General features: G+C 50.3%; 13 protein-coding genes across 13 annotated transcripts; 4 read left to right on the top strand and 9 right to left on the bottom strand.

Moving 5' to 3' along the window:
* Positions 1 to 39: 39 nt before the first annotated feature.
* Positions 40 to 1,083, bottom strand: N7519_001358 (uncharacterized protein; the record flags this gene model as incomplete). The annotated part of the gene is made up of 1 exon (XM_057288136.1): positions 40 to 1,083. The coding sequence occupies one exon, from the start codon at positions 1,081 to 1,083 to the stop codon at positions 40 to 42; it is 1,044 nt and encodes a 347-aa protein (XP_057154219.1).
* Positions 1,084 to 2,006: 923 nt separating this feature from the next.
* Positions 2,007 to 3,623, bottom strand: N7519_001359 (uncharacterized protein; the record flags this gene model as incomplete). Its single annotated transcript, XM_057288137.1, has 4 exons — positions 2,007 to 2,825; positions 2,874 to 3,017; positions 3,073 to 3,287; positions 3,362 to 3,623. The coding sequence occupies 4 exons, from the start codon at positions 3,621 to 3,623 to the stop codon at positions 2,007 to 2,009; spliced, it is 1,440 nt and encodes a 479-aa protein (XP_057154220.1).
* An 852-nt stretch (positions 3,624 to 4,475) lies between these two features.
* N7519_001360 (uncharacterized protein) lies at positions 4,476 to 5,337 on the bottom strand (the record flags this gene model as incomplete). Its single annotated transcript, XM_057288138.1, has 3 exons — positions 4,476 to 4,746; positions 4,851 to 5,166; positions 5,220 to 5,337. 3 exons carry the CDS (start codon positions 5,335 to 5,337, stop codon positions 4,476 to 4,478), a joined length of 705 nt encoding a protein of 234 aa, XP_057154221.1.
* Positions 5,338 to 5,873: 536 nt separating this feature from the next.
* Positions 5,874 to 6,209, top strand: N7519_001361 (uncharacterized protein; the record flags this gene model as incomplete). The annotated part of the gene is made up of 1 exon (XM_057288139.1): positions 5,874 to 6,209. One exon carries the CDS (start codon positions 5,874 to 5,876, stop codon positions 6,207 to 6,209), a length of 336 nt encoding a protein of 111 aa, XP_057154222.1.
* Positions 6,210 to 7,278: 1,069 nt separating this feature from the next.
* Positions 7,279 to 8,106, top strand: N7519_001362 (nucleotide diphosphatase; the record flags this gene model as incomplete). The annotated part of the gene is made up of 1 exon (XM_057288140.1): positions 7,279 to 8,106. One exon carries the CDS (start codon positions 7,279 to 7,281, stop codon positions 8,104 to 8,106), a length of 828 nt encoding a protein of 275 aa, XP_057154223.1.
* A 495-nt stretch (positions 8,107 to 8,601) lies between these two features.
* Positions 8,602 to 9,679, bottom strand: N7519_001363 (CybS family protein; the record flags this gene model as incomplete). The annotated part of the gene is made up of 5 exons (XM_057288141.1): positions 8,602 to 8,767; positions 8,857 to 8,976; positions 9,077 to 9,143; positions 9,325 to 9,342; positions 9,445 to 9,679. 5 exons carry the CDS (start codon positions 9,677 to 9,679, stop codon positions 8,602 to 8,604), a joined length of 606 nt encoding a protein of 201 aa, XP_057154224.1.
* A 339-nt stretch (positions 9,680 to 10,018) lies between these two features.
* On the bottom strand, positions 10,019 to 11,053 carry N7519_001364 (MDR family NADP-dependent oxidoreductase; the record flags this gene model as incomplete). The annotated part of the gene is made up of 1 exon (XM_057288142.1): positions 10,019 to 11,053. The coding sequence occupies one exon, from the start codon at positions 11,051 to 11,053 to the stop codon at positions 10,019 to 10,021; it is 1,035 nt and encodes a 344-aa protein (XP_057154225.1).
* Positions 11,054 to 11,787: 734 nt separating this feature from the next.
* On the bottom strand, positions 11,788 to 12,960 carry N7519_001365 (NAD(P)/FAD-dependent oxidoreductase; the record flags this gene model as incomplete). Its single annotated transcript, XM_057288143.1, has 1 exon — positions 11,788 to 12,960. The coding sequence occupies one exon, from the start codon at positions 12,958 to 12,960 to the stop codon at positions 11,788 to 11,790; it is 1,173 nt and encodes a 390-aa protein (XP_057154226.1).
* Positions 12,961 to 13,540: 580 nt separating this feature from the next.
* On the top strand, positions 13,541 to 15,686 carry helA (putative DEAD box RNA helicase HelA; the record flags this gene model as incomplete). The annotated part of the gene is made up of 2 exons (XM_057288144.1): positions 13,541 to 13,911; positions 13,976 to 15,686. The coding sequence occupies 2 exons, from the start codon at positions 13,541 to 13,543 to the stop codon at positions 15,684 to 15,686; spliced, it is 2,082 nt and encodes a 693-aa protein (XP_057154227.1).
* A 546-nt stretch (positions 15,687 to 16,232) lies between these two features.
* adB (adenylosuccinate synthase ADE12) lies at positions 16,233 to 17,801 on the bottom strand (the record flags this gene model as incomplete). The annotated part of the gene is made up of 4 exons (XM_057288145.1): positions 16,233 to 16,943; positions 17,072 to 17,523; positions 17,638 to 17,706; positions 17,762 to 17,801. 4 exons carry the CDS (start codon positions 17,799 to 17,801, stop codon positions 16,233 to 16,235), a joined length of 1,272 nt encoding a protein of 423 aa, XP_057154228.1.
* A 1,401-nt stretch (positions 17,802 to 19,202) lies between these two features.
* Positions 19,203 to 20,926, bottom strand: N7519_001368 (major facilitator superfamily domain-containing protein; the record flags this gene model as incomplete). Its single annotated transcript, XM_057288146.1, has 5 exons — positions 19,203 to 19,373; positions 19,442 to 19,695; positions 19,775 to 20,464; positions 20,515 to 20,660; positions 20,718 to 20,926. The coding sequence occupies 5 exons, from the start codon at positions 20,924 to 20,926 to the stop codon at positions 19,203 to 19,205; spliced, it is 1,470 nt and encodes a 489-aa protein (XP_057154229.1).
* A 349-nt stretch (positions 20,927 to 21,275) lies between these two features.
* Positions 21,276 to 23,675, top strand: N7519_001369 (uncharacterized protein; the record flags this gene model as incomplete). The annotated part of the gene is made up of 4 exons (XM_057288147.1): positions 21,276 to 21,539; positions 21,596 to 22,122; positions 22,150 to 22,964; positions 23,080 to 23,675. 4 exons carry the CDS (start codon positions 21,276 to 21,278, stop codon positions 23,673 to 23,675), a joined length of 2,202 nt encoding a protein of 733 aa, XP_057154230.1.
* A 604-nt stretch (positions 23,676 to 24,279) lies between these two features.
* Positions 24,280 to 25,461, bottom strand: N7519_001370 (isocitrate lyase/PEP mutase family protein; the record flags this gene model as incomplete). The annotated part of the gene is made up of 3 exons (XM_057288148.1): positions 24,280 to 24,824; positions 24,897 to 25,093; positions 25,157 to 25,461. The coding sequence occupies 3 exons, from the start codon at positions 25,459 to 25,461 to the stop codon at positions 24,280 to 24,282; spliced, it is 1,047 nt and encodes a 348-aa protein (XP_057154231.1).
* Positions 25,462 to 25,892: the final 431 nt, after the last annotated feature.

The following is a 25,892-nucleotide window of genomic DNA, read 5'->3' on the forward strand; positions in this document are numbered from 1 at the left end:
TAACAAGTTGGGCAATCTAAAACCGAAAACTAAACCCCTCTATCTAACCTTCTTCCTATCCAACCTCTTATGAACAGCCCCAAGCACAGTCTTCAAAATCCCATCCCCTTCCAACCTCCTCCCAGCCCGATTCCTCCAAGAAACAGTATCAACAATATCCCTCATGTGCAAATTATTACACCGGCTCCCAAGATCCTCATCCAACTCCTCCAAGTACTGCCGAGCCATCTCATCATTCCCAATCTGAAAGAACTGAATCCCAACCTGCCACGGAATAGCACGACAAGAAGGCCCATCCAGCATCTGCGCCGTCTTGATAATAATACTCTCCGCATCATCCGTAAACACCCCGTCCGTAATCGTGATGATATTAATCGGTTTAACCGACTTAACCGCCTCCGGGTCTACCGGCTTAGCCAAAAAGCCCGAGCCAGATGCGTCCCTCTGCGCTCGTCTCTCTGTCTCCTTCGCTTCCACCAACTTCGTGTACGGGTCCAGGATATCATGTAGTCGGCCGCCGACTCCTGTTCCACCAGAGGGTCTGACAGAGGTGAAGATCTCGTTTACGCGCTGTGCGGTTTTGATGTTGTGGTATCCGCCGGCGTTGTGTTTTGAGCGTCGGCTGGAGTTGTAGTTGTAGTTGGAACTGCAGTTGGTGTTGATGTTGGTGTTGGACTTTGGTCGGTGGTTGATGAAGTAGATGTCGATTCCATCGCTGTCATATTTTGTGCAGACTGGCGCGATCGCTGCGATGGCTTCTTTGGCTTCTTGCCAAAGTTCGCCTCTCATACTTGAGCTGTCGTCTACCAGGAAGATGGTGTGGAATTCGCCAAGGAAGGCGTACTGGGAATCGGACCCTAGTTCTTCGGGGGCGCTAATTTTGATTGTTGGGACTTGGGCTTCTTCGTACGGTGGCGGAAGGTCTGATGGGACATTTGATGTCTTGGAGCTAGTGGTGCGGCCTCGGGACCATGGATAATTCGTTGGTGTGGTTTTTGTGGTTGTCCCTTCTTTGTACTCTTTGCGCTCTTTCCGATGGGATGAGAAGGCATGCCATATCGATGTCTTTTCGGAAGCACCCATGGCTGACGATTGTATATGTTGTAAGATGAAGTGTAGGTGAGATATATATATGCCAAACAGATATCCTTAAATGGTATGCTCCAGACAAAGGGTTTGACTGAGGAAACACCTTCTTTATATCTACATGTCCGACATCTATCAGGGGCTCAGCTGTGGAACCCAATAGACAAAGAATGGATGGTATAGGGCAGAGAGACATGGGCCAAGGCACACTTCTGACCAAAGATTTACCCCCAACAGTCCAAGACAAGGGTTTTAATGAAATTGTCAGCCCAAAGTCTGTCAAAGGCGCATAATTTCATCATCACAAGGCAGACTTAGTCCACTGCAGCCCTATTGCTGACAGGGGTATCAAGTGAGGGGCAATGTAGCTCATTCGCGTATGCCTTGGGAGCCGGGCACCTGCTAGGTAAAGTAGAATCATTGGGCTTCCAATGTTGCTTTTGGATTTAACCAATCATATCAATGTATTTCCCGTGAGTTTCAAAGTGCACAGACAGGGTCTTTTGTGACTAGTGGCGGAGCGAACACAGCCCCGCACGGCAATCCTGCAATGGTGCACAGGGCGCAGCGTAGTCTACGTTCCCACGAGGATGAACTGAAGACCCATTCTTAGGGGTTTTCTGGAATTTTATTGGAAGCTATGACTGATTATGGCACAGGCTTTATCTTTGATTGTTTGTTGGAGACACTTCGTGAGTCATAATGATAATCAAACACGAGGCGCCCTAATCCCAAACCCCAGGCTATAACACAAAAAGAAATACACAAATCGTTAGAGACGTATTGACGCTGTTGGTGCAGCGTAATAAATACAAGAGAAAAAAAAGAAACATTGGAAAGAAACAGCAATATCGGTCACTTATATTCCTTGGCAAGCATCGCCCTTATGGGCCGATTAAACAGGATGTCGCCTCATCAGATCAAACGCTTAGGACACTCGGGTGATGGTCTTCTTCCTCGGTCGCAGGATGTAAAATTCCAGGATCAGCAGCGACGATATCCGCCACTGCCAGCGCCTGGTCGATACCCATCGTGTTTCCAATCATTTCCAAACACTTGATCACCCAGCGGTGCAGCCCGTGTCCGGAATCCTCAACAACTCCAGCCACAAACAGATGCCAGAGGAGCACAAGACCCCCAAGGTAGCTCTCTGGCGGTGGGAGATTAGACTCCCGCTCTACATGGTGGGCGTTGAAGTGAAACGGAACACTGCGACAGATCTCCACGGCTAAGCGCCGGATCGTAGATCGCAGTGTCCTGCATTGGAGGCGGAACTCTTCGGACAATGAGGCCATAGAGGAACTGTTGGATATTTTCCGGATGCGGTTAAGGATTATTTCGCTGACGATGATTCGCGCGCTGCGGTAATGGTTCCAAGAACTGCAGGCCCAGGCGGAAGGGTACACGTGGTATTGGTTGTCGTACGGCGATATGCCTCGGAATCGCTTTTGGAAGGCAGAGTCAAAGGGAGTGGTTATATGCGTGGTGTAGCTGAATTCCGGGGGAAGAGCTGCCAGCCAGGCAATTAAATCGGCTTCGATGGCCGACGCTGCTGATACGATTTCCCGCTCGTCGCTGTACATATTGGCGCAGATGTCGGCGCGAAGGTTCGATAGTTTGCCAATTATCATGACTAGGCGATTGCCGTGAGCTTCTGCTGGCTGAAGAAACATGGCGAGTTTCGTGCATTCAAGTAATGACTCAGGCACTCGTGCGTCTCGTTGTAGGCAACTGATGGTCTATTGAGGTGTTAGGTTAAGATCGAAGGGGTAACCGACGACACTCACAATCTGAAACCGAAGGTACAAAAACAAGCGAAGACCGGCGTCAGTCTTAAGCTGATCAGTGCCTCGTATATCGAGCAGGGCTGTTGCCCCATTGATATGGTTGGTCCAACACTGAAGATCTTCCGGGGCTCTCGATGTAATCAACTATAGACAGGGCGTCAATAACCGTCTGAGGGGTCAAGGATGCAAGATCCCATACTTCATATATGGCAAGTAATATAACAGCGCCTAATGTTTGATTTGTCTTCGATTCCTCCACATCGGCTAGAGTGGTGTTAAGCAATCTCAAAGCGGATCCATACTCCCGACGGGATACATCTTTAAGCGATGGTAATCCTCTTACTCGCGAGAGCATAGCCGTGGCAGTAGCAACCACACTTGCCTTCATAGCTTGCTGACTCGCAGGCCCCCGGACTGCAGCAGAAAATTGGAGATCGTCTCATTAGTCCAGAGACTGCCGGGGATAGCATTGGATCGCAGGAAATAACAGATTGCTTCGTATTTGGTGGTTTCGAGCTCCTGTGAGGGCTGGATCTCCAATGGGCAATTCCAGAGCTGTCGCATAAGATAGACATGCTGTGGATCAGTGTTGAAGTCAAAGTCCAGCTCCACCTCCGCGGTGCCAAGCTCAGGCCGCACAGGATTCCCTTCTGGGATTGCAGTGCGAGGCGATCGCTGTGCTCGTTTATTCTTATGTGTCGAGGCCGCAGCCGCCTTTCGAACTACTGATTTGCTTTCGTCGCGGAACATTAGCGCCAGTTGATCCCGATATCCGGGGCAGTCCCGCTTGGCCCTGGTGCATTGCGAACAGGTGGGTTGGGCTTGGTCACATCGAATCTTCCTGGACCTGCACTCGCCACATCCTTTGCTTGGTTTACCACAGTATACCATGTTTAGCACTTGAAAATGTATTGTATATTCTCCTCTGGTAGAAAGCAGGAAGTCATAAAGATGTTGCTCAGCCCCCACGTTGTCTGAATCGCGCTTGACCGCTTCGGGTATGCTTTGCGACCCAAACCTTGTACTTGTCGATCTCACTTCCAATGTTATATGTTATAACGCAGGTGCCTTGGAGTTGCATTGTATAACATCTGATATGGCAAGCAAAAAGTACGAGGTGTACAAAAACTGAAAGCACCGCGGTCTTGTCTCTGAGGCGATAAGCGGGTGGCATGTAATATATATCTCAGCGCCTGCATGAAGTACCAACCAGAACGCCGAAGATACTAGCATAACCTTTTTCGACTACTGCACGAGTAAGCTTATGAGTTAATTAAAAGTCTCCACTAGGACATCCCATGAACTGGGTATACAGCCCTAAGAACCCGGCCAAAAGTGAGGTATGCGACTTATCCTTGACAGCCATGCCCAGAAACTGTGACTAAAGTATCCCTATGATATGTTGGATAATCAATGAAGAATGTTGAATTTAGAGGTCAACTAGCTCTGGCCACTACAACATACGTTACTTAGTGCAGAGAGTGATATGTACAGTATTGGATTGTCTTCCCGTCAAAAAAAGAAAAAAGCGCTAGCATTAATTTCTCCTTTATTACATTGAGCATCGAAAGCTCAAGGTGCATCCATAGAGACTTGCAGGTATTACCCTGCGCGCTTCGGTGCAGACTCAACCTCAGCATCAGCCTGGTTCACCCGCTTCCTATTTCTTCTAAAGTATCCGCCTGAGTCCGAATCCTGTTGAAGGAACACACCCTCGCCGGTTCCATCATCATGCCATTCACTGAATTCCCACTGAATTGAAGTCGATTGATCATCACTGACGCCCATACCACGCCGAGAACGCATCAAACGACCCAGCCGGCTCCCTTCTACCATCTCTTCGAACCAAGGAATCCCCCCCCGTTCTACCGCGCTGCAGACTCCTTGAGATATTAGGAGAATCAGTAGATGACGAAGCAATAATCGAAGAGGAAACGTTCTCCGAGGGTGATGCCAGATCAGATGTGGTCGAGACACCCGCACGGGGGGGCTTCCTCGTCAAAGTCCCGTGGAAGTAATCTTAGATCATCCAGTGCGCGCTGGTCATCCACTAGGAGACTGCCAATTGTGACAGACATAAAATTAGATTCTTCGATGGGCTCCTCTGTCCAGAACGTCAAGGGTGTACCACAGTAGCCACAGAAGACACGCTGGGTTTGGGGTGCATGGCGGGGCGAATGAACGCGGCGAATGGAAGAGTGTGATTCATCTGGGAAGAAGGACAGCGTGTGGGATTGATACCAGTCGAGAGGCACTCGTAGCCATGCCGAAAGAGGCGTTCCGTGAAATCGACCTAGGACTCGATATTAGCCGGGAGATCGACAAGCTTAGCTTAGATTTACCAACGATTGTCTCGGCTGCTGTCGAAGTACACTTCGGCATGGTCGGTCACATCGTCCGGGATATTGATTTGGTATTCGATCCGACCACAAGAGCATGAGCCGCGGAGCGGATCGAAGGCCATGGTGGTACAAGAACTACCGCGGCGTTGGTAACTTCGAAAGGTTGGAGTTAGATAGACGGTTGTAGATTGGCGATGAGCGACCAGATTATTGTTTTGCTTGGTCAAAATCCTAATGAAAGGGAAGATGATCTCAAATAGTAAATTGGACTACGAGTCCAGGGTGCAAGAACAAAATTGACGTTGAAAAAGAGAGAAGGCAAGATGTTCAGTGGACCCTCTCTATGACGTTTACAACATAGAGGCTGCCAAGGCCCCGTCCTCGGCCTCCAGTTTTACTCCGCATTGGCCTTTAGCCTTATCGCTTCCTATCGCTTTCCCGTGTTTCTCTATTCCGTCTTTCTTCCTTTCACATTCTCCCATTGCCTACCCATTACAATCACCTCTCTCATTTACGCCTTGACTAGACGGAGCCGCTCGACAATAACGACAGCGATCTATCCCATCCAATCGAAAACACGAGCCCCGAACTATACCCCCGGCGCATCTACCCCACGCCCTCAGTTCCTCTCGAAATCCTCCAGTCATCGAGTACCACGATGAATCCAGACGATGACCATGATCGGTCGTCCTCGACGCCGAATGGGACATCCAAGCAGGGATCTACCCAGGATAAGGACAAGCCTCGCCTTACCGATCAAGAAAAAAAGAGCAATCACATTGCCTCGGAGCAAAAGCGGCGCGCGGCCATTCGCGAAGGCTTCGATCGCCTGACTGAACTGGTGCCTGGTCTAGAGGGCCAGGGCCGGAGTGAGAGCATCGTTCTGCAGAAGACTGTGGACTTTATTCACGTGAAGCTGCAAGAACGCCACGATCTTATCGCAGAGATTGAGAGCAAAGGTGGCCGTGTGGACGACTCTTTCCGCCCGACGTGATTCTATTTACCTCGGGATTTCATTGCGCTTTGGTTCAGCATCCTGCAGACCCTGTTCCCCTCCGCTGGTCGATGCCGGGGATCGATCTGGGTTTGCTGGCATGTGCCGAGGTCCGAGCGGTTTTCTCGAATTTGGGCCACATGGCGTTATACCCACACTACGAATCTCTTTTTCTTGTCTTTCTATTCAACCCCTGTATTACGAAATACGGACGGAGATCTTGGAAATGATCAATTGCGGGGCTTTCTCGTTGCCTGAACAGATCTGGTCTTCCCATATGATTTGATGTCGATCACGATCCTCCACCGTATTTAGTGGAGTGAAACAACTATCAAATACGGTGCCACAAATTTTTGTACTTCTTGTCTTCCTACTGTTTTTTACTATTGTACATCCAAGCTTTTTTTTTCTGGTTTGTTTCTGCTCCTAGGTACCAGAATGTATATGGTCATGGCTGTTGCTGCGAAGCAACTGGGGCGTTTTCCTTTCCCAACAGCTAGCCTGAAATCAAGTTCTTTTCAGCTCTGGCTGAGCACCCACGGCTTCTTTTCAACCAAAGTCGGAAATATTTAACCGAGCCGTACTTCGGCCGTATCACGTGGACAGGGTTACGGAGAATAATTGCAGTCATTAAGTTGCCAACCATACAAGGAAGCGTATCCTACAGGCTCGGGAAGTTAGGCGAAGTAATCAATCAATGCAGCGATGACAGGTGTGATATCTTAGTATAGATTGCACATGTGTTTAGGGGTTGCAACAGGCATAGCATCGATGTATACCGAGAGCATCGGCTTACCGCCTGATATCTGCCAGAGAAACCGAGCCCCATCAAGGTAAAGCAAACGCGGACTCCACACTCTACACAAACCCGTAACCTACAGGACCTCGTGGACCGTCGGGATTCCGAATTGAATATTGTTACATATTCGTGCAAGCTCGATCGACTACACACAAAGGCCATTGCCTCAACAAGCGAACGGAGAGAGCACCTGATTCCCCGCATTGCATCGCTGCCCGCAACACCCAAAACCAACATCCGAAACACCAGGCAAACGCCAAATTGCCCAACATGACGGACACCAAAGAATCCCTCCTGTCTCACATGGAAGACTTTGAGACCACCGAATCCGACCCACCCCCAGCCTACGACAAGCCCGTCCCGAAAGCCAACCGCGGGGCACCACTCCCACGCCCACCACCCCTCAACCTCCCAGTCCTAAACAGCCTCCGCAGCCAGCGCGTAATCCTCGCCTCACAATCACCACGCCGCAAGCAAATAATGTCATTCCTGGGCCTCCCAAACATAGAAATCATCCCCTCAAACGCTGCAGAAGACCTACCAAAAAGCCTAGGCCCATTCGAGTACGTGCTAGCAACAGCGACGAAAAAGGCCCAAGCAGTCTACGAACAAGAAGTCAACAACGAAATCAAGGGCGAGCCAGCTCTAATCCTAGCCGCAGACACGGTCGTCGTCGACCCGTCCACCGGCTCGATCCTCGAAAAGCCCCGCTCCGAAGCACACCACATGGCCATGTTGCGCTCGCTGCGTGATATCCGAGACCACAAGGTTTACACCGCGCTTGTGGCTATGGCGCCTTTGGCTAGTGCCCGGGACCCCGGGTATGCGGTTGAAACTACAGTTGAGGAGACGTCGGTGCGGTTTGATGGTGATGTTACTGATGAGTTGATTATGGCTTATGTGCGCACCCGTGAGGGCGCGGATAAGGCTGGTGGTTATGGGTTGCAGGGGCTTGGGTCTATTCTTGTTGAGAAGATTGATGGCAGTTATGATAATGTTATTGGGTTGCCGCTCAAAGCAACGCTCAAGGTCATTGAGACTGTTATGCAGAGGGCGGATGACGATGAGGAGTTGCTTGGGGATGATGAGGATGAGTGAGGGTCTCTGGTATGAGGTATTAGGAAGCCTTTGTTGTTAGCCTTGTCTGTGTCATTGCATCATTATTCGATTTTTGAAGGATAGAATTAAAAAGGATTAGAATTGTTTAAGAATGCGGTCTGGTGGGCGAGTAGAAACACCATGCTCATATTAAATGGTACTGCTAACCATTTACCGCATGTTTTGATGTATCGTGCAGAGAGTACCCAAAATCCGGCTGCAGATCTACATAGTATACAGAAAGAAACAAAAAGCACCAAGGTTGTCTTCTCGTACAAGGTTATATTCCGTTTTTTCTATAGCTCAGAAACAACTCCGAGCAGCAGGAATCCGACACCGATCAATAATTTCGGACTGAGAGACAAAAGAAAAATAATCAACGACATATACAAAGGCGGAACAGAACGCCTGGGTAGACCAGAACCAAATCGGTAATCAGGGGGAAAAAAGGAAATAGAAAGACAATATGTCTAAAAGAAGAACCGCAACAGCACTCTATGCCGTCCAGATACGACGCAGAGCCTCGGTCACACCAACATCGTTCGTCTCGAACTCGTACAGACCAACAGCGGTGGTGAGGGTGAATGCGCGCAGGAGCCAGTTGCAGGTGGCGCGGAACTTAGGCACACGGGAAGGGGGGAAGTAGTCGACAATGGCGGCCCTAGTAGAGAGACGTTAGACTGCGATTTCCGGGTTGTGGATCCGGGGTAGATCTGAGGGGATGGCAGGATCGCGCGGGGAGGCTCTTACTGGAATCCGATGTGCGAGTGGGCGACAAGCAGAGAGCACAGGATGGCGTCCATGACGGGGTTGAGGGAGCCAGCGGCGAAGGGGGCGAAGGTGAGAGGAACCAGACCGACGCAGACCAGTCTGAGGTGGATGTTAGTCGGGGGTTTTTTCCGCATATGCCGGGGTTATCGGAAGGGGTGATATAGGTCGACATTGCAGCGCGCGAAAAAGGAGCACAAACCTCTCAAAAGACCAGTGGTAGCTGCCCTCGGAGGGGTGGGTTTCGGGAATGGGAGCAGGGTCGTTCACTATCGGGATAGGTCAATATCGAAGATCTCCAGGAAAGGCGATATTTGCGATTCGACTATAGGCATTGTTCGAGCGCTGATAACAACGGAGACTGTATATCTCCACAAATTGCAGGTACTTTTGGACTCAATGCCATCGAAAAGCGAGGGTCGGGATAGGAAAGGTGCGGAAATCACATACTGGTTCCCTGGACAGACTCTGTATCGCAAAAATCACGTTAGCAAGTGCCTCTAAACAACACCCAATAGATCCATCTATTGGCAATATCTCAGTAAGCCTTATGGCAGGAGCTCTACTTACGAGGCAACGGGGGCAGGATCTGCTTCTTAGCGGAGGCATGGAAAGCAACGACCTGCGAGACGCCGACATTCTTCTGGAGGGAAGGGCGCCCGGGGGGCGAGAGTCTGTCGCAGCAGAGATGAGCGCGCGAATGAAGCCATTGTGAGTGGAGAGTATGATCGTGAAGAAGCAGAAACGCCGTTCGAACACAAGCGGATGAAGTTGGAGACCTCGGGAGTCCGACTCGGTATGTCATCCTTTTACGGGCCAGTTGATTGGTCGATGGCTGTCCGCCCAGCCGAAATTGGCCGACACTCTGGTGAGAAACATTTAGCCCTGCGGTTATCTTCTTCCTACGTTTGTAGTATATGGACTTTGTTGGTTACAGATTAATGTTGATTTTATTGACCATTCATATTTTATTATGTGCAACATTTGTGTGATTTGGCTATTTTGAGAGGTATCCATTTTATCCCTACTAGTACATGTACATACTGAAGAGTCCTAACCGAGGTATTACATAGATACCTCCCAATGTGTCAACAAAAAAATCAATGCGCCAGGCATCTCGTTATTTCATCAGTCTCATAAGAACTTAGAACTTCAGGACAGCCTTGCCCAAGTTCTTGCCGTGGAAGATGCCAATCAGGCCCTCGGCAGCGTTGTCGATGCCCTCAGTCTCGTGGATGAGCACCTTGAACGAGCCATCCTTGATCCACTTCTGCACATTCTCCTGGTGCTCCTTGGTGTAAACATCACCCATGCCCTTATCACCGACGATGAAGCCGCGCATGGTGATGCGCTTGACGAGGACATTGTGGATGTTCTTAATGGGGTAGGGGGCGGAGTTGTACTGGGAGATCAGACCGCAAACGACGATACGGCCGAAGTTGTTCATAGCATCGAGGGCAGCCTCGAGGTGCTCTCCACCGACGTTCTCGTAGTAGATGTCGATACCCTCGGGAGCGAGACGGGCAAGGGCATCAGCGGGCTTCTCGTTCTTGTAGTTGAAGCCGCCATCGAAGCCGAGCGTCTTGGTGATGTACTCGAGCTTCTCATCTGTGCCGACGGATCCAATGACGCGCAGACCCTCGTGCTTGGCGAGTTGGCCGACCAGCTGACCGACGGCTCCACTGGCAGCGGAGACGAAGATGGTCTCGCCCTTCTTGGGCTTGCCGATCTCATACAGGGACGAGTATGCGGTCAGACCGGGCATGCCGAGGGGACCGAGGAAGACACGGATATCCTCGAGGCCAAGGGGGTTGTCCAACTTTTGGATGCGGACCAGCTCCTGCTCGCCAAGGGCGATGTACTGCTGGATTGGGACGTGGCCAATGACCAGGTCACCTTCCTTGTAATTGGCGTTGTTGGAGCGCACGATCTTGCCAATGGTGCGGCTGTCAATGGGCTTGTCGAGGGCGAAGGCGGGGGCGTATGACTTGATCTCAGGCGGGCGCATGCGGCCACGCATGTAGGGGTCGAAGCTGGTGTAGAGGGACTGCAGGACGACGCCATTGTCGGGAGCGGCAACGTTGGCATCATAAGCGGCGGTCTCGACGACCAGGTCCTGCCCAGCGACGGGGTATCCCTGGGGGATCTTCTTGAATGTAAGAACCTTGTTGGCAGACATTATGTAGATGTGTAGTAGGAAAGATAAAGATGGGAAGTAGGAATTTGCCGAAGTATGGCGGGAGCTCTTTATATATGACGATTGCCGTTCATCAAAGCGGGGCTGTACCGAGGATGGAAATACAATTCTCTGTTTGTCTATCTTTTTAATTATAAACCAGGCGGATCCCGGAGAAGCTTCTCGAGATGGTTGATGCTCCAGTCGATAGACTCCACTTTCTGCGGTTTCTGCTTTGATATGCACAATTTTATATGCCCATGCTCCTAGCGTACATTCAATAGGTGTACTATGAACACATAACTGTGGCAACGGAACCAGTTTTTGAGAAAAAAACAGTGGGGAACGGACGAATTGAAGCAACCTCAGGCCGACGGAGACAGCCGTTTTGGGTAGGAAAACCGTGACCCTCGGCACAGCAAAATGACCTCAAATAATTGTTGATTAATATACAACCCGATTAAAACGGTGATTGTTAAGCAACGGGGGAGCTGGCCGTTTTCGGATAAAGCGGGTATGGGAGGTGGTGGATGTGGTACGTTCCAAGGTTGTATCTGTTGCCAAGTATATACCATCTTGTTCTGCTGTAAAGACATTCGAAAGACATTCACACTCCTGGATAGGAAAATTATGCATTAAGTACATGAGTATGCAGCCACTGCCGGAATATGGACGAGCATTCTAAACCCTGAAAATGCGCGAAACTGAATACACTCAAACACATCTGGGGATATCACCTAAGCCTTGCCAGCGAGTGCGCCAGCGGCCTTATCAATAAAGAAATGCTTGCCCTTGAGCATCTTCACCATGAAGCTAAAAGGCACAAATCCAAACAGCTGACCCGTTCCACCAGATTCGCCAACAGGCACGATCATAATAATGTTCTCGCCCTGGTCGTAGGTCTTGATGGCAGTGCCGCCTACAATTGCGGCTTTGAGGTTGGCCGCCGCCACATGCGCTTGCTCCGTGGCTTTAAAACTGAGGCGCATTGAGTTGTTGGTGATATCGCCAGCAGCAAAGATAGGCAGAGTTGACCCGTCAGTTGACTGAACCCGCATCTCTTTGTTCACTGTCACCCAGCCGTCCTTGTCCAGGAATTGAGCTGGGATGAAACTGTTGTTGGGGGTCACACCGGTAGTGGGGATATAGAGGTCAGCCGAAAGTTTGTCTCCGCCTTCCAGTGAGACTGTCCAAGTCGAACTATCATCGGCCGGAGTCTCGACACCAATGACTCGCTTCGAGGTCACGACCTTGACCTTCTTCTGCTCTAGCAGCTTACGTGCAGCAGAGCTGGCAGATGGCTTGAGCATCGGGAGTACCTGATCTGTCGCTGAGACAATCGTGATGGAGACCTTGCCGGCGTTGCCACTTTGTTCCACTGCTTCAGCAAGCTCTCCAGCCAGCTCGACACCGATAGGACCTGCACCGCCAATCACGATCTCCTTCGCCCCAGCAATGTGTTCCTGCGCCGATTCGATCAACTGCTCCATGTCATTGTGTCCCGACTGCTTGAATGGAATGGATGTGCCGGTGAGCGAGCCGGTAGTGGCAGATGTAGTGCTACCCGACGCGATAACGAGATAATCATATGATAGTATTTTGGGCTCGCCCTCGTTGGGGGTCACGGAAACCGACTTGGCAGCGGCATCGATAGCAGTTGCAACTCCAGGAAGGAACTCGAACGCGTCGGGCCGGTAGCCTGCAAAAGCATCTTTGATTGGGAGCAAGTACTGCTCGGGGCGGAAGGCCTTGGGCTTGGTGACGATACGTGGGGCGGCAATATTCCAGTAGAAGCTGGTTGAGGGGTTGATCAGCACAACCTTCGCGTCAGGTACATCACGAAGGACAGAGTGAGCGATATGAAGGCCTGCAAATGAGCCTCCAATAACGACTACATCGATAGGGGCCATGTTATAGGTTATAGAGCCGGTGCACTTCGTCAGTGGTACAGACAAGGGTGAGGTTTTGTTTTGGGAGAATGGGATGTCTTATGTGACAGATGTGATCTGCTCTCCGCGCGTATATGCAGGGTTAGCAGCCTAGATGATATACGTGCGCCGTATATTGACCGTTGTCAGCAAATGAAAAGCGTTGGTCAGCAAATTTGTATTTCTAATTCTACCTTAATGCTGACCGGCCCATTATCGGCCCTGGGTCTCCAGGGTTTTCCAAGATCATTTGTTTTGATTGGTTGACCTTCTCCAAGGTCTCCAAGGTTTGGGCCAACCTTGAATTTCATGTGTTTGGCTAATTTGACATGTTTGCTTGGTTTGATATAACTGGCCAAAGCGCAAGTTGTCTCGCAGATTTAGCGTGTTTGCCGTGTTTGCCGTGTTTGCCACAATTGTTTACTTTCCCTATCTCGGGATGTTATCTCTCGATAAGGATCATGTGACCCCTAATTATTTTTGCGCTTCTCCTTGGGGCGCCCCAAGTGCAATTTGCAGTTTTATCATCTTCCCATCCATTTTTTTCCATTAGCATTATATCATGATGCTTGGAACAGTTCGCCGATTTGGCGCTTCACATGCGTTGCGCGCTACTGCGCCTCGCTCGATCTCAGCACGGTTGGCTACTCACCTGCCGAAATGGGAAGCTCCTTCGACCCATTCATCTGTTGCTGCGGCCAGATCGCTTCATTCCTCTTTCCCGAGGCTGTCTGCGGCTACTGCGCAGGCAATTGTTGAAGAAACCGAGCCCTCCAAACCTGCGATGATCACAGAGTTTTCCGACCTAGCGGCGGAGAATCTCATTCACAATAAGATTATCAAGAACATCATTCAACCTGACCGGATGAACCTCAAGACTATGACTGAGGTGCAGTCTCTTACTCTCAACGAGATTGTCAAGGGCGATGATATGTAAGTTTGTTGATGGATTTGCCTTGGCATTGAATGGTCCGCTAACTCGTTACCTTTTTTTCAGCCTCGCCCAGGCCAAAACAGGAACCGGAAAAACGCTTGCTTTCCTTGTACCCACTCTTCAGAACATTTTGAATGACCCCAGTGTCGATATGTCCAGAGTTGGCCGCCGGCCAGGTAGAACTGGTCCCTCAGAAATCCGTGCTCTTATCATCTCCCCTACCCGCGAACTCGCGGAACAGATCGCAGTTGAGGCCAAAAAAGTTGCGTTTGGCACAGGTCTTCTTGTCCAGACCGCTGTCGGTGGCACACAGAAGCGTGCCGGTCTTGCAAAGATCCAACAGGAGGGATGTCACCTGCTCATCGGTACCCCGGGACGTCTCAAGGACATCCTCTCGGACCCTTGGACTGGTGTCTCTGCCCCCAAGCTGAACACTCTGATTCTCGATGAGGCAGACCGCCTTCTTGACCAGGGTTTTGCTCCTGATGTTGCAGAGATCCAAAGACTGCTTCCCGACCCCACAAAGGTGGACCGCCAGACGCTCATGTTCTCGGCCACCGTTCCTAGGGAAGTTATGCAGATGGTTCGTCAGACCCTGAAGCCCGATTTCAAGCACGTCAACACCGTTCGTGAAGATGAAGTTCCCACCCACCAGCGGGTTCCCCAGAAGGTTGTCTACACACGCGGTCTTGAAAACAGCCTGCCCGCCCTTCTCGAGCTTGCTCAGAACTGGCAAGCGCGTCGGGATAACGGCGAGGAGCTGCGACCTTTCAAGGCCATCGCTTACTTCAACTCCACTGCTGAGACCAAGGTTTCCGCTGATGCATTTAACGCCATCGCCCGCTCCTCAGAGTTCCGCCAGTCTTCCATGCGCAACATGAGAATGCTCGAGATTAACTCGCGTCTCACGCAGGCGCTCCGAACTCGCAGCGCGGATAACTTCCGCAAGGCTCGCGAGGGCATCTTGTTCTCGTCGGACGTCACTGCTCGTGGTATGGATTTCCCGGATGTCACCCATGTCGTCCAAATTGGTGTTCCTCGGGACCGTGAGACCTACATCCACCGCCTCGGCCGCACAGCCCGTGCTGGCAAAGAAGGTGAAGGCTGGCTGTTCATGCACCCGGCCGAGTCAGATGTCTACAGGAAGCGCCTGGGTCGTCTCCCATTGAAGGTGGATACAGCTTTGGAATCCGCCGCTGCAGACCTTACACAGACCTTGTCTACCGACTCGACAGTTGGCAAGATCGTGAGCCAGATTACCGAGGGTCTGGCCCAGTGTGACAATACTACCAAGGTCAAGTCCTACATGGGCCAGCTTGGTACCGCCACTGGAAACTTCAACAGCAAGAGAGAGGCCATCCAGGCACTCAACCAGATGTTCATTGCAGGATACAATATGCAATCACCCCCAGAGCTCAACCCCAGATTGATGCAGCAAATGGGTCTCAGCCGAATTGACGGTGTCAGTGTGGGTGACGGCACCCGCCAGCGACGCGAGGGCGGTTTCTCCCGCGATGGTGACCGTGGTCGTGGTGGATTCTCTCGCGGCGGTGACCGTGGCGGATTCTCTCGTGGCGGTGACCGTGGCGGTTTCTCCCGTGGTGGTGATCGTGGTGAGCGTAGTGGCTTCTCCCGTGGTGACCGCGGTGGATTCTCCCGCGGTGGTGACCGTGGTGGATTCTCTCGTGGCGGTGACCGTGGTGACCGTGGTGACCGGCCGTCTCGTCCTCGCCGTTCTTACGAGGATTCCTTCGGCGATGACTTCCGGTTTTAAGTTTGAGTTGAATGGGAGATCAACTCTTGCCAGCCGTGCTGGCAATTATAATTTGTCTGGCATTTTCATGGACTGCAATGTTGCTGTCCGGTGAGACCAGATCAGCCAAAAGTGAAAAGATGAAGCAACCATTCTAGCATTGGGCGGCGTTCTCCAATCTCTTTTTTTCGGACTGTCTTCGTGTACTATACACCCTTGGGTGCTCTGTGTTTCTTATTTAGACTTCTCTGCTCTTTGTCTTATACTCTATTTTGGTTGTTCTGCGGGATTCTTTTCTGGATACGAAGAACTGACCTTCATATTTTCTTCATGTACACTATTATTCTATCCAGGACTCAATTTTAATCTTGACACAACATCTTTCTACCAAAACATAATAATAAACAGGAAAAGACTTGACCGCCTCTAACCAGATCCATTTTCGAGACATCTAAATCGTTGAATATGGGACAAAAAGGAAACCTTATATCACACATCCTAAGTATATCGTAATATGCAAGAAACAGTGAGTACAAAAAAAACACCAAACAAAAAGAAACAATGCACTTAATCACGGGCGATCATGTGGTCTCTGGCAGGACCAGTACCGATCCACTTGACAGGAACACCACCAATCTCACGCTCAATGAACTCAATGTAAGCACGAGCATTAGGAGGCAGATCCTCGTAACGCTTGACACCCATAGTGTTCGACTTCCATCCAGGCAGAGTAACGTACTCCACCTGGATCTTGTCGACGACATTAGGATCCGCAGGGAAAGTTCCAGTAGTGCGCTTTCCATCAGGCAGGATATAAGCAACACCAACCTTGATCTCATCAAAGTCATCGAGGATATCAAGCTTAGTCAAGTTCAGCGCGGTGTAGTGGTTGATAGCGTGAGAGTAGCGGCACAACACAAGATCCAACCAGCCACAGCGACGACGACGACCAGTAGTCACGCCGAACTCGCGTCCAACCTGCTGCAGCTTCTCGCCATCTTCGTTGATCTGCTCGCTGGGGAAAGGTCCGGAGCCAACGCGCGTCGTGTAAGCCTTCACCACACCGATCACGGACTTGATGCTGGCAGGGTTCAGGGCAAGCGCTTGCACGGCTCCACCCAGACCGGTTGATGACGAGGTCACGAATGGGTATGTGCCGTGGTCGAGGTCGAGCATGAGGGCGTTGGCGCCTTCGACGAGTGTGTTGGGCGAGTTCTTGTGTTCCTGCAGGAACTCGAGCTGGTCGACGATGTGGGGCTTCAGGAGGTTGCGGTACTCCTGAGAGATTGTCAGCGATGTTGTCGTGATGTGGTGAACAAGAATCCAGGATTTGTCCTCTGCTGTCGCGTGCCATGGGCTTTCACATCGCTTGAAGGAATGAAGAAATGGCCGGGTGTCATCCGTACCTTGAACCGCGCAATCTCCTCCTCAACATCGTATGCCAGATCTCCGAACCGTGTGCGGTATGAGGTGTCCAAGGTGCGAAGCTTGCGCTCGAAGGTTTCCTCGTCCAGGATCTCGCCGACGCGGACACCGCGGCGTGCGGCCTTGTCGCTGTAGCACGGACCGATGCCCTTGCCGGTTGTGCCAACCTTGCGGCCACCGAGACCCTTCTCCTCGAGACCGTCGACGACGGAGTGCAGGTCGAAGCAGACGTGTGCGCGGTCAGAGACGAAGATGCGTTGGGCGGCGCCCTTCAGGCCCTTGGCCTCGATAGCGGCCAGTTCCTTGAAGAAGCTGGGGACGTGGAAGACGGTACCGGCGCCGATCAGGTTGATACATTTTGGCGAGACGAGACCGGAGGGAAGGATGTGGAAGTCGTAGGTGACGTCCTCGTGGACAATAGTGTGGCCGGCATCTGTGTCCAATTGAAAAAGGCCGGTTGGTCAGTCACTGTCTGGGCTTTTGGAGGGGCCCGTTTGAAAACTTCAACAATTCGGGGTAGAGGGAATGCAAAGCAAGTTCAACGTACTGTGTCCGCCGGCCGCACGACAGCAAAGTGTCGCATCCTGCGACAGCATGTCTGTGATCTTCCCCTTTCCTGTTCGTTCGTTAGCATGTCCAATGTCTCTATGTTGGGGTTTCGTTGCCGTTACCTTCATCTCCCCATTGACTTCCTAGAACGATTGAAACCATGATTGCACGCTTGACCAAGTCACGTATCCAGACCTGTGCACGATCAATTGCTTTGGATGGTGGGGTAGGTTCGAAGTGGAAAGAGAATATGTCTGGAGCCGATAGCGGGGCCAAGATCAGGTTTGCCGGTGCGAATTTTCTGGGCGAATTCGGCCAGGAACAATTTACTTCTAGGTATTTGCAGTTTAACTACGCCGTACACTACAACGAGTTATTCCTTTTTAACGAATTTGATAATTTTTTCCCAGTGAGTCAGACCAATTTCCGCGAACGCCCGCTGTCACCGATCCGGCGGGGTGGCGGGGCTTTGCGGCCTTGCAGCCTTATTGCCTTAAACCTGATTGATGCCTCAGGCAGAAAGGGTTAGGGCAAGGGCTCGAGTATACCCCATGCTTGTCACATAAACACCGGATTGTAGGCCGAACGAGATGGCTTTCCCTTTCCGCTTTAGTGCTCACCCCTTGCCGCTCTTCGCTCACTGAGCGAAACTGAGCACCCGTCGCCTCTGAGTATTAGGTGATTATCAAACTCACTCAGCATCACCTGAGCACTCTGATATTTGCTCACCGAGGAGCCGAATCCCACTCACTGAGCGTGACGTGTTCAAGGGCTTGCTCGCTGAGCGTTACCTAAGCTGGAAAGTTGCCCGAGAGCAGCTAAGTCAGCAGCTCACCTTAATAAAATGCACCACGGTAGCCCTATCCTAATACAGTCGTCAGACTACGATATTGCCCATTTATAGGCACCTAGGAAGTGCCTATCGCCTTTCTATATATAGTGGGCGGTAGGCAATTTAGATTTTCGTGTGCCCGTCTATAACCCCTATATATTTTATTAAAATATCTTATGTTGAACGAGAACGAATGATACGAACTGAGGTAAACTAACACTACAACCTCTTATATATAGGGATGGTTTCTACCCACCCTATCTAGGATCCCGACCGGGACACCATCGCCCTTGCCTCTCGGGGTGAACACACCCGAAGCGGACGTTGCAACCATAGCACATGGCTCCATTGTCTGCTGGCCAGACACATTATGCTTATAATTATATAGCATCTGTCCACTGCATAAATCCCTACCAGCACTCGGTTAGTGCCTAAGGGACAGATGAACGCCGCTAGCAGACTTCAGCTTCAATCTAGTCTCTATGGAGACAGAAAATATCTTGGTTCTCATGCAGCATATCTCAAGTGAAATTCTGATTAAAGGTAGTGCCTCATTTGCCTTTCCAACACAGTTTATCCTTGGTAATTCGTTGCTCGTAGAGATCATTATAAGTAGTGAAATACCAATGAATCAAGTAGCTTGCCTTGTCTCACAAATTCAAATGCTTTATAGAGCATTTGTGCATGGTGATAGAAATGATTGACGTATGGACTGATGCACGAAAACACCATTAATAGGCATAGAGCCTCATTTGGGTCGTATTGGATTCGAGGATCTTCTTGTTCGCTCTGGTAAGCATATATCGTAATACCCAAGCCAAAATGACTGAAGCTATCGAAAAGCCAGCACTTGTAAGCATGGGGATTGTATACCGCGGCGCATTCCAAGTCGGCCAGAGATACTAGAGATTGAGTGAAATGCCAGGTTAGCGGAGTTTTAGAGCCTAGCCAAACGGGTCAGTAAACCTACCGAGGTATAGATAGCGCCGGTGGATGCAAATGTATTCACAATGGCGAGGGAGGTTGCCTTCTTCTCCCTGGTTTGCCCACAGGTTGTGGACACCCAGCCAAGAATGATGCTGTTCACGCCATAAACGCCAGTTGCGAACGTGCACATCGCGAAATACCGGGCTCCCACATTCATAGTTGAACAAGCAAGCACGAATCCTACCACAGCGACGACCTTTGAAATAGTGATGTGCCAGACTCTTTCGTTAAAATGTCCTATTGATGTCAGTTTGGACGGAAGGTTAAGCTTTCAGAGCGGCTCTCAACATCGCACATCGCCTTGTCCAAGACTCACCAGAGCTTGCTGCCCACGCAATGGATATAGCACCTGCAACAAGGTACGGAGGACAGGTTAGGGCAAGTGTCACGTCTCGGGAGAATCCTAGCGTCTCCACGATTGTAGGGAAGAAATTTTTATAATTGCTTGCCGCCATGTGGAAGTGTTGAAGGAACATTAGAACCCAGAGGTGAGGGTCACGTAGTGACTCGACGAGCCCAGTCCACGTACTCGTGTTTGTCTGGAGATCAACTGTATCACTCGCAATCCGGGAGTGTGCCAGTTGCCGTTCGTCCTCCGACAACCATCGAGTGTTGAGGGGTTCATCTGGTAAGATGAAGGCAGAGAGTACAGCGAGGACGAATGTAATAGCACCCTGGATTATAAACAACCATCTCCATCCGGAGATGCCACCGGAGCCGCTCATTCTAAAGACCCCTATCGCAATAAGGCCTGCAAACGCGGTACCGCAAATATTTCCAGTGAAAAGTATGGATATTCGAGTAGCGATCTCTCTCCGATCATAGAACATAGAAAGCATATAGAGTGCGCCGGGATAGAAAGGGGCCTCGACGACGCCGAGGAAAAAGCGTGTGAGAAGAAGCCCTTTGAAATCTTGGGCTACAGCAGTGAGGGCGCTCACAACTGCCCATAGAGCCATGCACAATGCCATAAACACGGAGGGCCGGAGACGAGTCATAAGCATGTCTAATTCGCGTTAGCCCAGGCTCTTCTGATGGCTCGATTTGTGTACTTACTGCTAGGAACCTGTCCTAGGATGTATCCCACGAAGAGGATGGATACACAGGTCTGATACTGTGTTGACGACAAGTTGAGCTCATCTTCTAGGCCGTCAAGGCGCGCAACTGTAATCGCATTTCGATCCAAGTAGTTGAACCAGTACCTGCATACAGTTAGAAGATTATATACTTCTTAAATATCTCCTAAACGAGGGCCATACATCAACCAGAGAGTGGGCAGGATAACCCAATCGAGCTTTCGCACCAGCTTGGCCTCAGCTGGATCAATTTCTCTATGGTATCTGGCGTCGTCCCCCGGGGTTCCCTCGAGGTCCCCGTCCTTCGTCTTGTTCTCTTCGAGATGTAGGCACTGCGGCTTCTCGCTGTTGGGAGGAGCTTGATAAACAGTGTCACGGTTTAGGTTTGCCATGTTAAAAAGTGATATGATTGAAGAAAGATGTGGATGGTTGTTGCCGGGGCGTTACTCTGTGCCTTTATTTGATCGACGGACATCTGCTCCTCCAGCTGTGCTGTATCAAGCCAAGTCTCCAGAACCCCAGATACCCCCACATTTCCACAAAACCCCGGATTACATACCGCGTATGCCATGGCCCCCGGGAAGTGTAGAAACTGCCATGCTAAACCTTAATCTGTGGCTTTGTATATCCGGAACTACCCTAAATTTCCCCACAGCGGAGCATATACCGCGCTAAGAGCCTAGTTCAAGCGGGGTTGAGGGAGGTCAAAGCTGTACTTAACTCCGGCAATTCCCACCCCCTATGAGCCCGTATCCGGCCACAGAAACTCTCCCCGATATGGACGAAAATTCGGTTCGGAATGCCACGGACATTGGACAAGCTCCCCCGCCCCAAGACTACAGGCGGGCATACAAGGCATGCTTTCAATGTAGAAGGGCGAAGGCAAAGTGTGAGCTTAGCCCCAAGCAGAAGATCTGCTTGAAATGCGCGAGGGAACAGAGGGAATGTCGTTTCCCCGAACAGAGGTCTTCTCGTAAGAACGAACGGCGGGTCAACTCGTCCTCTGTGAGATCGAAAAATACGTATACGCTTAGTCGAACGATAGCTGACCTTGTACCTAGAGCCATCAAACTCGCAGAGCTGGTAATTCTCCACGTGTCAGCCATGATTTGGGCCAGATCGGGGTCCACAGCACCGCCACAGAGCGCAGCAGCTTTGACACGGCTCGTCCCAATCTTCAATTGCTACATCAGCCGCCCACCTTATCATCCGTCTATGGGCGATCGGGCATCCAAAGCAATACAAAACAAAACCGCCAGGACTTGCCTCCTAGAGAAACGACCGGTCGTCAAAAAGCAGACGCAAACCTGCACGATGAGATTGTACGAACTGTCATGTCTTCCTCTAACGACGCTAGGAATATGCTTTTCAAAGTTGCCTCTCAACACGATTCCAGTGACTCTGAAGACGAACCGGTTGGCAGCCTTGGTGTAAGTCCAGCTTCTGCCTTGACTAGCGATTCTAAGAGCTCGCTTCCCTTCGTTACGCTCTCCCATATCACGAAAGAGGACACCGAGCTGTGGAGCCAACAGAGATTTGTACGGCAAGGTTGGTTCACTGCCCAAGAAGCGGTCACATACATCAATCTGTGAGTAGCCCTCAAGAGAACATAAAGTGGAAACTCTACGGGTACTTACATCTCAAGGTTTTTCCAAAATCTACTGTCCTTATCACCGGTTCTTGCTTCGGTCTTTGCCGACCACCGAAGCCACAAACATTTAATTATTGAAGAGCCTCTCCTTTGCTGCACTATATTAATGATCTCTTCACGCTATCATATTCTTCCAGGCTATCATGGTACATCTCGAGCAGAATTCGTGCATATGAGGCTCTGGAAATACTGCGAACATCTAGTTCATCGAATCACACTTGGCGCAGAGAAGTATTGTACAGCCAGAACGCGTACGTTGGGGAGTATTCATGCATTGCTTCTCATTACAGAATGGCATCCCCGGGCCGTACGGTTCCCACCTGAAACGGACGGATGGGACCACAGCCTGGCCCCCAGCATCGATGATTCGTATGGCCACCCTCATGGGTCGGTGGATTCTAATTCAGCGAGGTGGCGAGAGGAAGTCTTTGAGCCGGCGAAGAGATCGGATAGAATGAGCTGGTCATTGATCGGACTGGCAATTACATTGGCTCATGAGCTGGGTGTCTTTGAGGACACGGGGGCTGAAATTGAGCCACTAGCAGTCCCTCAGATGAGTCGGCTACGGTGCCAGAGACTACTATTCCTCTATGTCCATCAACTAACTCTCCGACTGGGCTGCACAAGTATCTTCCCTCAAGCTTGTCAATTATCTGAAACTATACAGATGGATGCGTCTGTGCCAGCAGAAGGGCCTGAATATTACCGAGAGGTAATTCTTTGCCGGTACATTAGCATCACGAAATTGCTTAAAGCTATCACCGATACATGTTTCCACAGTACGCATATAACTCGGCAAATCATCAGGAGCGGAAGATATCTAGCACTATTGGAACACTTCATCCCTCTATTACAATCGTGGTACAAAGATTTTATTTCCCTTGAACTACCTAGTAAGTATCGATCCACGCGGCATAGGTACCGTTAGGATGGACGCACTAACTACGACAGATGTCCCGGACTCCTCAAAGCAACTTTTGTTAATCGAGTATTATTATGCAATCATGTACCTCAATTCGCTTGGTATACAGGCATTTGTCGAAAGAGTCTCACGGGGCCAAGGCTACCATGTGCTAATGGATACCAATGAAATTCATCATAGCTTCAACAACGCGGTAAGAGAAGCTAGCTGTGAAATTCTGTCCATCGTCATCCAACTTGGAGAGAGCGGATGCTTGAGATACTGCCCTGTCCGAGTCTTTGTGAGACTCGTCGCGGCATCGATGTTCCTCCTGAAATCGTTGAGTCTAGGACCGAGAAACAACATGTTACGCTCTCTTGAGGTCCTTGATAAATGCAATCAGACATTGAGGGAAAACCAGCATGATGATGTCCATCTTTCCACGCGGTACGGCAAGTTGATAGATCGTTTGGTCCGACGCTTCAAGAAAAACATGCTCTCGCAAAGCGGTTTCGGTATCTCCAAACCGGCGACTCCGGAGCCTGAAGGAGCTCGTCCACCACGGCAACAAACGCTGGGGCCGACATGACTAGGGTTGTTGGCCCTGGGCAAGCAGACCTGAAGTGATCTTGGCGTTGGTTCCGATTTTGGTGCAGATGATTGGTTTACGCAGGCGTTTGATCCATCCTTGGCCCCGTTCGTTCCTGAATTCACCATAGGGGCATGGGGACTACCAGAGTCGTTAGAGTTTCTTTAGAACTTCCCCTTGTATTAGAGGTTATCATTGGAAACGCTCTAAATCCCAAGGCTCGGGGAGGCAAAGAAGCTAGGTAGATTCTGGATCCGTTAGATGTCTAAGCTGGCATCAACATCTCAAGGGGCTTGTGATTCGATGGGCTTTTGTGTGAGATAGAAGTGAAGATATTCATGGAGAGAATTTATGGAGTCCACGAGTTCAATATTAGTGTTTCGAGGAGCTGCAGGGATCTATCATTATAGCAGTATTGAGGTTTCTGAGTATAGGTTGATCATGGCGACAAATGAGGCAACAAGTAGAGAGATCAATTGATAAGCTTCTAGGGATGATTTCCTATAAACAATGCAATAGTTTGATTTCCAGTCCCTCCAGTCGAGAGATTTGGAAGAAATCCACTTCCTTCCTAATGGTAATTCAACTTCGCAGTCGCGCCATTTTACGAAGTACCCTGGTTCGTCAGGCCATTGGCGTCAAACTTATACTTCTCCTCCAACGCCCAGTACTTGTTGAATCCCACTCCGTAGCAGACTTCCTCATAGCTCAGAATTTGCTCGGGCTTGCCGATGGTGAACCTCTCCTTCAAGCTCTCAATGGCCTCCCTGGTACTCTTCAAGTGAGCTGCAACCAGTGTCCACGGGTACGCAACGGTGCACATGCCAATTTCAGCAAGCTCCTGGGCAGACATATTCTCCGTCAATCCGCCTTCGATAATGTTCGCGCAGATAGGCCCATTGACTTCTTTCACAGCACGCGTCATCGATTCACGATCGGGAAGAGCCTCGATAAACACCAAATCCACACCAATCTTGAGAAACTCGTTGGCGCGGTAGATAGCTTCCTCCCAACCATGCGTGTTGTAAGAATCCGTACGAGCTTGGATGACAATATCCAACCCTTCATTTCGCGCATCAACGGCAGCTTGCATACGGGCAAAGGCTTCGCCCCTTGAAACGACCGACTTGCCTTTCGTGTGGCCACATCCTTTAAGAAAAGGGTTGTCAGCAAATGAGTATAGAGTTACGAAAGAAGCTCTTGCTCCAAACTAGAACTTACGCTTAGGCCAAGTTTGGTCCTCGATCATAATACCGGCGGCACCGGCACGAGCAAAACATTCCACAGTCCTCCTAACGTTCATGGGCGACCCGTATCCGGTGTCACCATCTGCCATGACAGGGACAGAAACTTGGCGAACGGCTTCCTGGATCTTATCGCAGACTTCTTGCAGCGCAATGTATCCAGTATCCGGGAGACTGGAATCAAAAATCTCGTTAGCATACACGAACGCCGGCTGGTCAGGAACCGATTGAACGCACCCATATGAACTAGCAACAGCATATCCAGCCAGGAAAACAAATGGAAACCCGGCCTCTTCCACGAGCCGCGATGTAAGCCCGTCATATGTACAAACGTGAGCGGCAATCTTGGAGGGGTCACGGTGGGATTCCAGGATCATAGTTCGCATGCGAGAGGCCTGGATGGATGGGATCTCTCCGCGAACATTGGGGAGACGGAGAGTGACATCCCTTAGCTCATTTGGATGGACCTTCTCGTCATTGACCTTGACAGGATTATCGAAATGAAAGGGATACTTGTGGGTATTGACAATTTGGGACGTCATGGCTGCGAAAGGATGAATATTGACCTGCTGCTTTTCCTTGTTATTTTGGATATCTTGTCGATGTTATAAACTGATTATAATGGGGTTACAAGCATTTATATGCTAAAAGTTCTAACAATACGATCTCCATTCCGATCAGTGGCATCGTGTCATGACTATGCGGCAAACGGACTTGATACGGCTACTCCAGGAAACACGGAAATTCCGCCACTAGCCTAGCCCCAGCTTGTTGTCGTTTGCCGTCGCTTCCCGGATTGTTGTTTGCTACAGTCACCTAACTGATTATTGATTGTAATATTAAAGCCGGCCTTGTTGTCGACTAGGATACAGAAGTCTTGCATTCGCTGCAATCAAACTGCCAAATTATTTTGTGATTCTTTCCTCTCAAGTGAACTCTGCCTCTGTGCTTCGCTCCGTTGATTGAAATAGCA

This window comes from Penicillium mononematosum (genome assembly GCF_028829835.1).
Source record: "Penicillium mononematosum strain IBT 11891 chromosome Unknown utg000001l:1.0-4488741.0:1.0-4491989.0, whole genome shotgun sequence".
In the NCBI taxonomy this organism is placed as follows: Eukaryota; Fungi; Ascomycota; class Eurotiomycetes; order Eurotiales; family Aspergillaceae; genus Penicillium; species Penicillium mononematosum.